This window comes from Pomacea canaliculata, linkage group LG13 (assembly GCF_003073045.1).
Source record: "Pomacea canaliculata isolate SZHN2017 linkage group LG13, ASM307304v1, whole genome shotgun sequence".
Taxonomy (NCBI): Eukaryota; Metazoa; Mollusca; class Gastropoda; order Architaenioglossa; family Ampullariidae; genus Pomacea; species Pomacea canaliculata.
Window position 1 is genome coordinate 18,216,312 of NC_037602.1, and position 14,830 is coordinate 18,231,141.

Here is a 14,830-nt window from a genome sequence, read left to right on the forward strand (position 1 = left end):
CAGAATACACCACTATATGGTGACAAGGAAGGGCAATAAATAGAGTGAAGCTGTATGCTGATTTTGACCTTTGGATTTTTGTCTCCTGACTGTCCTAGAAAACAGGATACATTCCACACTTTCAGTGCAGTTGCATATGGTATATCTAAATAAATACAAATGAGAAAAACTTTTACCAAATTTAGAAATTGTCCTTAAACTGAGGATGAACAATCTGCCAAAAGGGTGACCTTTTATTTAAGCCCCCAGACATCAAATGGGGGTATAAGTATGTTGTTTAGGTGTGCCAGGTATCATCAGGTCTAAAAAGTTCCACCTTTAAATACTACACTTTTTTTTAATTAACTGTGGCCTAGTAGAACAACGTGACTAAGATCATACTTCTGTCACAACTAGCAACAGTAAAACTGAAAGCTAGTTGTAAGTAACCAAAAGTAGCTTTATTGTGAAAAAACTTCATACAAAATTGGATTGATGTATTATCTTGTCTACCATTTACAGCGTGTAGCACTCTAGTAGTGTACTGAGTTATATCTTTGTTTGTAGAGTCGGCATTGAACAGCACCAGGTCTATTAATTCCTTGTGTATTAAAGTTATGTTTTTGTAAGCCGGCGTCAAACAGCACCAGGACTGTCCATTTCTCATGCTGGCTGCGTGCATAATACCCGGCCTTGAACTGCCCACCCACGGCTACTGTGTCTATTGTTACATCAGAAGTTACGAAGTTGCATGAGATACTTAGGGAAACAATGACCAGACAAGGAGGGGTGGGTGCATCCAGTGACGCCATGTGGGCTGGGAAAGGGGGTGAATGGCTCGGTAGGGAGAATAAGTAGAGTAGCTTTACAGTTGAGAGGGGCTTTTTGGATTTGGAAGTGAGAGTGGAGAGACGGCAGGCCAGCCGCCCAGTGAAACTGAATAAAAACTACAGTTATGTGGCAATTTCGATCTTTGTTGTTTTCTTGTACGACTAGTCCACCCCTACGTAGCCATCAGAGACTGATGTGTTGGTTATAAGTGTTTTAACAAACTAATATAATTAAAACAACAATTAGACTAACTTGATGTGGAATAGAAAGCATTTATAGGATTTACCTTAAATGCCTCAATTGCATCCACGTACTCAGAAGTATACCACCATCCATACTCCCAAAAGTTTCTACTTTCATCATCATCATCATCTTCTTCTTGGCTTTCACGTTCTATACAACATAAGATATTTCACTTCTGTAAAGCAAGTATCTGACATAACTGTTAAAGGCACACCAGAGTATAAAATGCTTTTCAAATGACTGGATTCAATTTGTTACAAGATTAAAAAATGTGAGTGAATAATTTTTTATGGAATACAAATGTCATTCCTTTAAAAAAAAAAATGGTACCTTTAATCAATATAGTAAAATGGATTCAGTTGCTAGAATTGTACAGAATTTCAAAAAATTGTCAACTGTCCCCAAACTAATTGTCAAACTGTGACAGCATGTTTTATCTTGGCATATAGGCAACTAAAAATAATCAACTACCCATTTGGCAGGGTCCATGGTCGATTTTTTCCTGTGGTGCAACGCTTTTAACGCTTTCTAATGTGAGCCTGACATCAAAGTACTTTTACTTATATATACATATAATGTATTACTGGGAAAGAATTCTTTTGTCGCTCTATTTTGCATTTCCCTTTGGCTGCTTCTCTTTGAACTTGTAATTGCTAGTCTTCTAGATTGTTGTATCAACTATCCCTGTCTGTGGTTACTTGTTGCTTTTGTAAGAGTGATAATAAAAGATAATATAATTAATATAATTATGAAAATAAGGAATAAAGCTTTAGACAGACCAATACCGGTTCTCAGTTTGTAAAAAAAAAACCACATGGGTGAAAATTTTAAGAAGTTGTATGGGGGGGTGGGGAAGTTCCTACTCAAGAAATAAAATTTACAAAGATTCTCAGGACAACAGCAAACAACAAAATATTTAAAAAAAGAAAAACATGCTTTTTTCTCTGGCTTGGATTTGTTCTTTACAGTATGGAGAATCATCATAGTAGTCATAGCTCCCCGATCTTGAGAGGCTGTATTCACCAAGTTTTTTGAAAACCTGCCCACCAAGCACATATTCTGTTTTTCTGACTAAAGAAAGTATTGGCAAAGCAACACAAAAAGACAGTATAAAAGATATTACTCAATATCAAACAAATAAGTCAATAACTGCTAAAATCTAAGTTAAAACTAATTTACTTTTCTTATACAATGATTAAAAGTGTACAGATGCCAAAACTTTTTCCAGCTGATTTTTGTAAAAGTTGTTTTTTTATCTTGGCCTAAATAAAACAGAATGAAAAAAATAAAGTCAGATTACCGTTTCTGGTGTTATTTGATGATCACCACCTAAAATATTAACACTTTTGTCCACAACTCCAATGCTACATAAAGAGCCTGGTGCTGCTGATAGACTTATTTTTGTTTCTGCTCCAGGTAAAACTGTCTCATCAGAAAACTGCATTTTCACCTGCAGTGAAAACATCCAGTAATAAAAACAACAGGGTGGTGCTGGAAGAAAACGGTTGCCTAACATTTTTGGAATGAAAATAAATTTGCACTCCTACTATGACTGAGCTTTCAAAATTATCACTATCAAATTGAAATGTTTATTTACAGGCTTCAGTGTACCAATATTCTATTTTTGCTTTTTTCTTAAACAAAGGTAAGTATGGACTAATAGGAACTAAAATCCATTAAACAATCTTCTCTCATGGTAAGTAAATTGCAACATAAAATGTATCTCAAATTACAGGCAAGTTATCATAATGAAATAATGCGAGATTTCAAATGTGCACAATCTGAAAGGCATTTTGAGACAGTGCACAAAGCTCTATAGACATCACAAAAGGCCTTTATACCACCAAACAGCAAAACAGTCACTGTATTGGGACATCAGTAGCATACCAGCCAGAAAGAAAACTTTCTTTATGCATATTCTTATAGTGTAAAAGTGACATTAAAATCAACTTTCAGCCAAGGTATCAATCATCCACAAAAATTATCCACTGGTTTTAATTTTTACGTAGCTCTAGTTGTATTTTTACTACATAAATCAAACAATAAAAAAAACGAAAAAAACTACTCCTTTGATTTCAACATTTAATATATCATTATTTTAAGTGCATTACCTCATTTTCAAAGCAGGGTTCTACCACGTAGTCCATGCTGTCAGCAACAACTTCTCCATCATCTCTGATATAAAAGACTAGTAGACTAAATTTGGGAGACAAAGCTGCAGAAATAGGAATGTCCAAAAGGACACTCGAGACTTCACTGGCCATTACCTCAGATCGTACGATTATGTCTGTTTCATTTGGTGGATTACCTGAAAAAAATGTGCACTGTTCGTTTTTAATTTTAATAACTGTAATGATAATAATGATAAAAAAATTAAAATTTAATTTTATTATTGTTGGTAAAAATTAAGTAGTTTTAAAAAAAAATAAAAAGCAAGTCTGAATTATGTCCACTAAGTCTTTATTTAATCAAAATTAATCTACTGTTTAAAGACTATCACTGCTTTTGTAAAACCAATTTTTATCTTTTGAGTAAATGCTGTAAAATGGTGCATGATGCCACACGTGACAATTTTAATAGCCAAGCATTGGCTTTTACAAATAAGATTTTTAGTATTACCCATAAACCAAGTTTCGGGAAAATATTTAATGAATTTTTTAAAAATCAGGTAATCAACAGGTTTACACTTGAGATTTTCCAGCCTGTTTTTTAAAAGATAATATGTGACCTGCATCCAGTGATCTATCCCCATTTATGACTACAGCCAAAGTGATTTGACACCATAGCATTCTCAGCTGGTGGAAGATGATACCTTATTAAAGCTTACCATAAACAAACCGCTTCTTACGCAGATCCCTTCCTTCAGGACTATCAATTTCTTCAGACTTAAGCTGTTCACCATCCATGGACTCTAGTGGTGCATTATTGCTAAAAGACTCTACACTAACAGGTGATGTTGAAGGTTCAGGTTCATCTGATCTCCCATCTGATTCTGGTGTAGGTGGTGGCTGAATGGAAGCAGAGGTAGGAGGTGGAGAAGGTGAAGGTTCTAGACAAAGGTCAACTGGAAGCTCAAGAATATCAAGAGGACTAGAATCAGCAGGAGATTCTTTTTCCCCTGTAAGAATAATTCTTCCTCGTGACAATACCTGTTAGACCAACACAAAAAACAGCACTAGCATAACAAAATGTACTGCAAAGTATGAGAATTTTAAGGAAAAACAGCATATCATATTTCAACATTGAAAGAACATTGACTTTGGTTGTAGTTTATGACCAGATTATGTTCAAATATCAGGTTATTCTGCACTGTCAGTATGTTGTGACGAAAAATTAATATTCAAGTTAATGGGAAATACTCTTTTAAGGCAAATACAGGAGGAAAGGTGGGAGGGGTAATAACAAAATTAAGAATGACCTAAACTTACCTGATAGTAAAATGTAACATTAGATTTGGACCCATCGTGTGTATAGGGAATATTAACTTGTAGATTTTCCCGACACTTAAGGCTGTCTTTTCTTGCTGGAATTTTGATGTAACTAAGTGATGGTGAGAACCATTGCTTCAGTGATGCATAACCCCTTGGCTGGTACATACGTCTGTAGTAATCCACATCTTCTTGATCTTTGTAAGAAAGTGCTGTTGCCTGATTTCCACAAAAAATCTCAAATAACTTAAGCAACCAGTATGATCTTTACCTTTCATAACCTACCTCAACAGGAATTAGCAACAATAAAACTACTTCATAGGTAATATTCCATTATTCTGGATGTTTTGTTTTATATAATGCATCAACTATTAAATGCACATGACCATATTGGCCACTTTCTCTAGAATCTTCTAGAAATAAGAAGAGAAGGAGACAGCTTTTATAACGTTCCTTTACTAAACCCTTGTGGCATCTCAAGAATAAGCATTTAATAATAATAATAAACAAACCTTCAAAGTTTATGGGAATCTACAATAAAAGAGTTCAATACAAAACAAGTAACTCCATTACTCGAAAAGAAAAAATAAATAAATTATAATCAGATCTATGTACATAGAGGGACATGATTTTTCTGCTTTCATCATTGTCTAAGTCACTCTAAAACCACTGTTGCCTTTTAAAATGTGTCAGCTGATATCACTTAATATCATTTATGTATACTGCATTTCAATGCTGCATCAAATCAAAGAGATGCAAGACTGCTACTTCAACATTTGAATTTGAATGCTTTGCAAAAGTTGAACTCTGCCGTTAGCAAATGCCTTCACCAAACTCTTAAAATCTTTGTCACAGTGGTCATTAAATTTTGTGTATACAGATGCTGTACATTCTGCTAGCAAAGGAAGGGACTGACATACATGGACATCAACACACACACACACACACGAGCAGTACATTGGGGAAGGTGTCTAATGTCCAGTGATGCCCCCCTCCCCATCAAGAGAAAAGGGGATGAGTGATGCCAGTCCTCCCTCTGGCTTCATGACCCTGTGTCTCCTGGTCTTTCCAACCTCATGACCAGCAATCTGGGTCTCCCACGGAGATGGAGACGGGTGGGTGGAAAGGATGGCAACAACGTAGATTCTAGAATATTCAGAGCGTAGCAATAAGAGGAAAAGGGTGAAGCAGGAAGGGAAAAGGCATTTAGAGAGAGTTGTCAAGGTGTATCATCATCTCAGCAAAGAGCTTAGAGAATGCTTAGGTTAGTTGTGAATGTTTTGCTTTTCCCAACATCAACCAGTGTAAAACCCAATCGATCGACGACAATGTTGACTGTGCTTATTATTGTGGTAATAATGGGCAAGCAGCCTCCATCTCTCCAGTTGCATACATAAAGGTAGAACTGAAAACCTGAAACTGCCTCCTGGCTAAGATAATATGACTTGAGGATCATGTTTAAATACCATACTACCAATATTTCTCACAAAAACAAATTTATAATGTAAACAAAAAATTAAATTTCAAATAAATTTTTGCTATGCAGCAGGATCAATAAATGTGAAAAGAAATCTCTAAGAAATGAGAGAATGCATAGGACTTGACATGTATATCCTCCTAATAGTATCAGAATTTTTATAAAGCTTTACTCATGAAACATGTAAGTCTTTAAAACTGACATTAATAAAAACATAACTGTAAACTGAAGAAGTGTTTAAAATGCAATAAAAGTCATAAATAGCTATACCAATTATGAAATTAAAGGGAAATATGACATTATCAAAACCACAACCAGTTTAAGTCTTATTCATGATGTCTAAAAGTAAACTTTCTTTGCCAACTCCGGTGCTATGAGTATCTCATTTATCAGGAAAGAAAAAAGGAAACAAAAGAGAAAGTTGTGCTCCACCTTCCACAATCTGTACTCTAAACATGATAAACCCTTATAGTAGATTCCACTAGCACCAATTCACAGGACTTTATCTTCCAAAATAATTACCATTTAGCAGATCAACACTCATTATAGATAATAATAATAATGTGTACTTGTAACGCACAGCATCACGACCAAGATATATCGCACGCTCTCCATAGACCAGTAATGGTAAATGAACACTGGATAACAGTGGATGGTGAGATATGTATAGGCGCACTGAACAACAAAGAGATACAGTACAAGAGTGGAGCGTAAAGCAATGGATAAAAGGTAAGAAGGGATAAAGTGTAAGATGGTGTTGTTACATGATGGTTAACATGACAGATAATATTGCAAAAGGAGTTAAGGATAGCAATTCAGGGATACTACTTAGTGAACAGAGATGTTTTCAAAGAATGTTTGAATGCAGCCTTGGAGTCAGAGTGGCGAATGTGATGTCGAAGAGAGTTCCGGTGCTTCGCAGCATAGTGGAAGAATGTCCGGTGTCCTGTCTTTGTGGGAGGGACGATAGAATGCAAGAGTCTGATGAGAAGCGAAGGTTTCGAGCAGGAGTGTGAACAGATAAGATTTCAGTAAAGTAGTGGGGAAAAGAGCCATCAAAGAATCCAAAGCATGGAGTTGAGAGCTTGTAATCTGTTCTAGCTTTAATTGGCAGCCAATGAAGAGAGCGAAGAAGTGGCGCAACATGTTCAGATTTGCGAATCTGGAAAACAAGATGAGCAGCTGAGTTCTGGATTTTCTATAGCTTGTGAATGTGATATTGTGGACAGCCAGCAAAGAAGAGAGTTGCAACAGTCTACATACCGTAAGTGAAAGAGATGAAGTACTTTCCTTCAGTCCATGACAAATGTAATAGAAAATTTCTCCGTTGACATCAGTTTTGAAAGTCTTTTTCAAAGTAATATCATTCTTATGGTCATTGGCAGCTATAAGGATCTCTTCACCTGGTGCTGGACTTCCATCAGCTTTTTCAACTTTCACCTGAAAAAAATAAAAAAATAAATATGATGAATGAAATTAAAAGATGCAAAATTTAATGGCTTTATCCAGCAGAACATAATTCGAGAATTAAGACAGAATGCAATAAATGATGATAATGCAAAAAAAAAAAAAAAATCAATGCAACTAACTCATTACATGTATATTATGCGAATTCATACATTTTACTGTTTTCTTACTTAAGTAAAATATACTCTTGTCATTTTGGATTATATTATTAATGTTGCAGATAAACATTAAATGTCACTCACTCTGCCAAAAACTGGAAGCCCAGGTTTGAAATAATTGTTACTTGAATCAGAAAAAGAAATTTTCAGTTGTTCAGTGGCCATTCGTGGTCCATCAATTGTCTTGTTCACTTGTACACCTAGACAAAATCGGCAAAAGTTGAAACATTATCCCTTTAAAAAGAGGGTTTATTATCTAGATCATAACAATTGCAAGCATATCTTTCTTTATTTATATATCATTTATTCATGAATGCACACACACATGGATACAAAGGTTCAAAGTAAAGGTGACCAGACATCCCGATTTAGGTGGGACAGTCCTGCCTTTGACCACGTGTCCCACCTGCTCATACAATGTCTTGGCAGGATGCTCAATGTCCCACTCTCATCTAAAAAGTCAATCAATGTCCCACTTGTATTTAAAAATCTGATTCCCATACACTTAATTGCCTTTGGTTTTGGCTTTTGCCTATCTCCATTTGCTTAATAATTTCAAATTTGTCTTCTACTTTACTGCCTTTCAGAGGAATTCCCTCCACCCATGCTTTTAGCTTTTTTTCGGTGCTTTTTGTCCGTGATGACAAAATGATCGGCATGATTGGCACACGTCCCACTTTCCCTCCCGAAACATCTGGTCATATTACTGGTTAGTGGCACTGACAAAAGGCATCTTGTGTGTATGCTCAATATAAGAATTTATTTGCCAAGTGACACTGCATGAGGAACTTGTCTTAATTATGGCTCCACTTTCACGTCAATCTCACGCCCGAAGATGCCACTACACATAAAAGTTTTCTAAGAACTAGAGTGCACTACTTAGAAAAAAAATTGATTATTTGGTATTTCACCTATCTGTTAGAGATCAGAAAGTGATTCGTGTGTAATACCTATGTCATTTAGAATACAAAAACAATTTTATTTTTTTAATTTGTTGTGCATATTTACACAATTTTATTTGATTGCAAGATTCTCACAGAGACTTTCGTCACTATGGAGTATATTCTTCCGGTCCACCATTAGCTTTCTTTTGAGTGCGAGAAGCAAACACCAGGGCCAAAATACCTGCCCTAGACAGTTTGTGCTAAATTAGGTTCATACAAATAGTCCTGTTTTTAAACATTTAAGATTGTTTTGAGAGGATGTTGTACTTTTGTATGTTTTATGATTATTATGCATAAGATGACTGAATTTTCTGTATGATGAGGTAAAATATTCTCCTCATGTTGCATATGTTTTACATGAGTAAGGAGAGGGGGTGGATTTTAATGTTCAGAATTAGCCCATTTTTGTATGGAGATGCCCCATAATGGGAGGGACTTGCTGTTCAATTTTTCTAAATACAGAGGGACTTGCTGTTCAATTTTTTTAAATACGGAGGGACTTGCTGTTCAATTTTTCTATATACGGAGGGACTTGCTGTTCAATTTTTCTATATACGGAGGGACTTGCTGTTTAATTTTTCTATATACAGAGGGACTTGCTGTTCAATTTTTCTATATATGGAGGGACAATGTTCCGGGTAAGTTGAGCAGCTTACTGAGTTGAGAAAATTCTGAGGGGATGATGGATATCCGGAGGTTTATGGGAGTAAGTGTGTGAGTGCGGGGAGTTAGTGTTTTACGCCGAGCCAACAACTAAGGCTATATCATTGCAAGGCAGTCAGCACTGTAAACAGCTGCTACATGCAGAGAAAGAACAGCATGCCCGAGACAAGAGTGAAACCCAGGATAACAGGTGATAACCACTGTGCCACCAGACCACCTCATTTATGGGTAGGGAGACCCTAATACTTTAATATAGCGTGTATTACACGTTGTACACTATATAAGGGTACGGAAATGTTTTTATTTTCTGATTACAGAGCAAACATCACTCTCACTTTCTCTCTTTTTTACATTACAATGTCTAATGTTGTCTTACGTTTGTCGGTTAGCTTTTGTATTCCTCTTTGCCCATTTTGGTTTCATAAAATAAAACCTGCAAAGGAAAACCTATGACTTTGTGTGCTGCCAAATCTGAAAGTGTTCCACCCCAGCAAACCCCGCACTCCTAAGTTAGCGCCTGCTACAGTTTGCAATAAGAAAAAAAAAGTCTCTGCAGACAAACCTGTATCTGCCTCTCGGACAGAAGCTTCAATTGTAAAATATCTCCCATACGAAAATCCATAGTGAGAAAGCACCTCTGAAATGTTCACGCTGTAATTGTAGCAGCCCTCAATCTGCAAACCATAAAAAATAAGTTTAGCAGTCATTACTTATGAAGCAGGGACAGATTTTGTTTCCATGCAGTGTATATATTTGTTAGGTATTTTTAGAGTGTTGCTTACTTCATGCGTTTATATGGTGTTTAGCTACTTTAATACATAATTCCTTGGTTTAAAAAAATTAACAATTATAAGCTGATCAAAGGTATACTATGAATGCAAGTTTCTTATACATAAATCTTTCTGGAGTTTTTCTATTAGACACAGTATCTTTGTAATGTCTTACTTCTGTATATTTCACTGCACAGTTTTGGTCAAAAGAACTATAGCCCCTGGCACAAAAGTTCAAAGTAAGGAAACCTTTCACTGGTTTTCCATATGTGTATCTGAAAAATTAGAAATCAAATAATGATAATTTATTACAAACATAATAAAAATCCATTATCAATGCCCACACTTTTAAATTTGTTGAATATTCATAAATATAAAGTATATCAAAACAATCTAATAATAATCTGACCTTAAACTATTTGCATCATTCAGTACTCATTTTTCATGCCAATACATTCGTCATGGACTGAGAATTTTGTAGCCGACAATTATATGCAATGACTCACTTTGCACATACATTGCCTTCGATGAATTCTGTTGTGGGAGTGAAGTAGGACTGCGACTGAATGTTAACTTCAAAACGAGGAAGGACTGCAAACAAGAGCCAGGATGTCTTTAAACTGACTTAAGGATATTCCTTTGAAAAAGTGTTTTATTCACCACTCTTAAGTATCCCAGACATTCACACATTCTTTCTGTTTCCCACAATTTTCTTACATGCAAAATACTTTTTGTTAGAAATTATATAAAGACAATTTCTGGTACCAAGTCCTGAAAAAAGCATATTACTGAACTCTTTTGATGACAGTTTACAAAGTATACATAGCTACATGTATCAGTTTCCTCACCATACTCTGCAACTTCAAACCCCTGCTTTGTCTCTTCCCCATCAACTGTAACAGTGATGAACCAAGAACCAAGCTTGGGCTCACTAATAAGTTGAAATTCAAGGCTGGCAATACCTGTAATGTCAATGCACTGTCAACAATGAGATGAAAAAAATCATGCCATAAAGAAATTAACATATTCCATTCCACCAATCTAATGACAATAACAGAAATTTATTTGGAGATTATCAAAGGCAAATACAAATATAGAAATATAGAAAAGTGAAGGAAAATGATAACTGAAAAAAGAATTGTTTTACAAAATATTCATAAATTGTGAAATAAAGAATATTTTTTAACTTTCATAATCTTTTGCACCAGCCAAACAGTTTTAAGCATGGGCCACTTGCACTAGAGACAGTGATAATACTAATTCACTTGAAAGACAATATCTAGAAGATTTCTGTAAAATCTTAAGGTGCTGCAACTCCTCAGATAATTAAAGCAAGTATAGGCAGTACAATACACTGTGTGAGTTTAACAGACCAAATAGGAAGGTAAAATAATGGACCAGATACATTCAAGTTAACATCTTTAATATGCTTACACTAACATCTTTCTTACCATCTGATGCCACATTTTTGAACTGTTTCACTCTCAAGTTATTGGGATCCATGATAAAAATGCTCTCAATCTATAGGAAACAGCACAATCACATGCATCAAAAGTACAGCTGGCTATGAACAAATTTTAGAAGGTTAACTAGTCAATAGTTCCCAACAATAAGGAAAACAAAGTACTGAAAGTTTATTTAAATCCTAAACTGGGCTGAAAAGATACATAAATTGTTTCTGCTAAATATTTTGGGTTGCCACAAAACCACTCACAACCACATCCATATTTTGTAATTGACCTTCATCATAGGGGCAGTTATGGCACGAGTTCACTTTCAGTTTCTAAAGTGCCAGAATGCTGGGATCATGCATCTGGGGGGTTATACCATAAACCTGTGACAAAGGCGGTTCAAAATTGCCTTAGATCAATGGCTGTGAGACAGCAGAAGAACAGGATTGATTCTGAGAGAGCAGGAAAACAGTTGAACAGATATTCTACAGCTGTGTCTTGACTAAAAAGCACCTATAAGGTAAGGATCTCTATCATAGCTTTGTGGGCTTTAAGAAGGTTTTCAATAAAGTATTGCATATGTTACTGTGGCATGTGTGAAATTCAACATTTAATACTGATCAAACCATCAAAGTGCTGTATAAGGGATCCAGTACTCCTAAACAACCAGAGAGTAAGCTCTTTCTCATGATGGTGAGCATTTACAAGGGCTGCCCTCTGTCTCCAGTGCAGTTTAACATCTACCTTGAGTTCATCATGTGATATACACTCCAAGACCATCACATCTCTGTGTCATTAAGTGGGAGACTAAGTAACCTATCTTTTTCACTGACATTGATCCAATATCAGGTAGCAAAGAGGGCTTTACAAGATCTAACCAACAATTGCTCATCGCCAGTGCTAGCGATTATAGGATAGCATAAACAAGAGCAAAGTCATCTGAGCACCAGGAGACCTTGCAGAGCACAGATTCACACAAGTGAACCTATACAAGGTTCAGAGTTTTATATACCTGGGTGCAACCATCTCCAAGGACAGTAGCTGTGCTATGGATATTCATTTCAAGATTGCAGCAACAATGGCAGACAAGATACAGGACAACAGAAGTATCAGTTTTAGCACCAAATTCAAGCTATACAATTCACTAGTTCTCTTTATCATGCAATACAGTTACAGAATGGGGACATTATTCATAGAGTCATTCAACTGATCCAGGCAGTCAAAATAAAGTGCTTACAGAGGCTCCTCTGAATCCCCTACAGAGAACACAAGACAAATGAATTTGTCTGTTGTGCAGTTGCCACCATAGTGGGTCCCCAGGACCACTGTTGACTACCACCAAAGGGCAACCCTGACATAGTTTGATTAAATATTGCCATAGACAGTCCTGCAAGGGTAGGTGGAAGGCATTTGCTGCCAGTGATAGCAGAAGAAATGGCTGGCAAATGTGAAGGAATGGACTAGTTGTCCACTAGGGGCCTTTCTAACAGCAGCAAAAGGATGGAAAACTGCTGGCAAGCCTTCACCACTGATACAACTTACTGCAACCCAAGGGCAGGCTAGCCAGTGTCAGTTAGCAGAAGGATGACGTCTGGCAACCATAATAACAGTTCCCTAGCCTTGTTCCACACTTTCTTGTCAAGTGGCACCTGCTACATTACGAATGGGAATTATTTTCTTCTGATAATGAGTACAGAAACTTGATGACTTTCATGAACCATTGCGCACTATGTTTTAGAAATGAACAGCCCTTTTGCAACCCCAAATTATGAGTGAAAATAATTATTCAGAATGACAATATCATTTAAGCTTAACTTGGTAGTTCACTTGCTTTACCATTTAAGAAAAGCATCGTGTATTATTAAGGGTGATTTTTTTTTTAATAGACCTAAACTGTCTTCAGTTATACTTAAAACAAGTGGTTTTGAAGATGCTAGTCTAAGATTAGGGCAGAGATGGAAAGGCAGTGCTTGAGGAGAGTTCTTTAAGGTATGCATTAACTCATGCTTGCTTGATACCTCACTAAATATAATGCTCACCTCCCCTTTTCGAGCACGAAGATTCCTGAGTAATGTAAGGATTCTGAATTTAACTGAAAAACAAGACAAAATGTTTTACAGCATTATCATTTTACTCTTTAAAAATGTGTATGACAAGATTATCTGTCCTAAGAAAGCTTTGAAAAACTACTAATTATGCACCCTGCCAGAATGGTCTTTAGCACAAGTGAATGCCAGTGCTACTCTTCTGACCCCTGGTAAGACAGAAAAAGCACACTCTTTAACATGACTAGTTCACAGAAGTTATGTGTTTTGTCTCATCACCATTATGGGCTTATGGTGTTTATAAAGTTTGGCTGTATGCAACTTGTGAAGTCCTGCTTTCCAGATGGTCAGTCCAAGGGTAAGTAATGTCAACATTGGAACCAATGATAAACAAAGATTTTTAAAAAAGCATGACAAAAAGTATGCTTTATTGTTGTTGTAATTATCACAGAACAATCATTGATGATACAATATTTGTTTTTCTAATAACTACTTTCTAGTTTTAAAAAAAGGAGATAGTCTGGGGAAAATGAATAAAAGTTGTCAGGATACTTAGCTTTCAGATAATAAGGAACAGTTGTCTATGCAGCATTTTGTGAGGACATTTTGCTAAAATGAACATGGGTTTGATGCCAAGTAAAATTATAGAAAAGAAGGCACAGGATGACAGCACAGCTTGTTGTCATTGTCTCCAAATAGAGTTTAAATAAATGTAGTCCTTTTTTTTAAATATGAAAAACTATAAGTGCTGCAAGTCATGAGTAACCAACATGTCAGTCCCTGATAGCTACATAGGGATGGGCTAGTCGTACAAGAACACAACAAAGATAGAATTGCTGCGTAACTGTAGATTTTATTCAGAGTTTCACTCAGCGACTGGTCTGCCATCTCTCCACTCTCACTTCCAAATCCAAAAAGCCCCTCTCCACAGTAAAGCTACGCTACTTTCCCTACCGTCGAATATTCCAGAGCCGTCCACCCCCTTTACCCATGGTCTCGTCACGACCATTCCCAGCCCCTGTGACGATAGTGGTCACCCCCACTCTGCCCTATCTGGCCATGGCCTCCCCAAGTGGCTCAGACAACTTCGTAACTTCTGATGTAACAATAGGTCCAGTAGCCAGCAGCCATTGGTGGGCAGTTGAAAGCTGGCTATTATGTATGCAGATGGCACGAGAGAGGGACAGTCCTGGGAGCTCTTCGACCCCTACCCTCTATAAAACAAAGACATGACAGTACACTACTAGAGTGATACACATGCTTGCATCTTTCTATGATTCTTCTTGTTAGGGTTCTAAGGTTCTCAATAACCGTCAGCTAAGTGCCACATTGTATTGATAATATAGAATATTATGTACTGCACAAGAAACATAC

General features: G+C 36.4%; 1 protein-coding gene across 9 annotated transcripts in view; it reads right to left on the minus strand.

Annotated features, from left to right (window-relative positions):
* The window catches only part of LOC112554717 (murinoglobulin-1-like), a 39,026-nt gene that overhangs the window by 20,964 nt on the left and 3,232 nt on the right, over nucleotides 1–14,830 (minus strand). For 8 of the 9 annotated variants that reach the window (XM_025222697.1, XM_025222695.1, XM_025222694.1 and 5 more), the window contains exons 4-17: nucleotides 13,451–13,503; nucleotides 11,412–11,481; nucleotides 10,783–10,922; nucleotides 10,467–10,573; nucleotides 10,136–10,235; nucleotides 9,753–9,864; nucleotides 7,668–7,783; nucleotides 7,222–7,398; nucleotides 4,482–4,700; nucleotides 3,881–4,202; nucleotides 3,165–3,361; nucleotides 2,354–2,503; nucleotides 1,990–2,092; nucleotides 1,097–1,203 (exon numbers count right to left, since the gene is read on the minus strand). In XM_025222697.1, the coding sequence (XP_025078482.1) occupies nucleotides 1,097–1,203; nucleotides 1,990–2,092; nucleotides 2,354–2,503; nucleotides 3,165–3,361; nucleotides 3,881–4,202; nucleotides 4,482–4,700; nucleotides 7,222–7,398; nucleotides 7,668–7,783; nucleotides 9,753–9,864; nucleotides 10,136–10,235; nucleotides 10,467–10,573; nucleotides 10,783–10,922; nucleotides 11,412–11,481; nucleotides 13,451–13,503 (1,973 nt within the window). The remainder of the gene's footprint in view (nucleotides 1–1,096; nucleotides 1,204–1,989; nucleotides 2,093–2,353; nucleotides 2,504–3,164; nucleotides 3,362–3,880; nucleotides 4,203–4,481; nucleotides 4,701–7,221; nucleotides 7,399–7,667; nucleotides 7,784–9,752; nucleotides 9,865–10,135; nucleotides 10,236–10,466; nucleotides 10,574–10,782; nucleotides 10,923–11,411; nucleotides 11,482–13,450; nucleotides 13,504–14,830) is intronic. The other variant, XM_025222696.1, reaches the window with a different exon arrangement.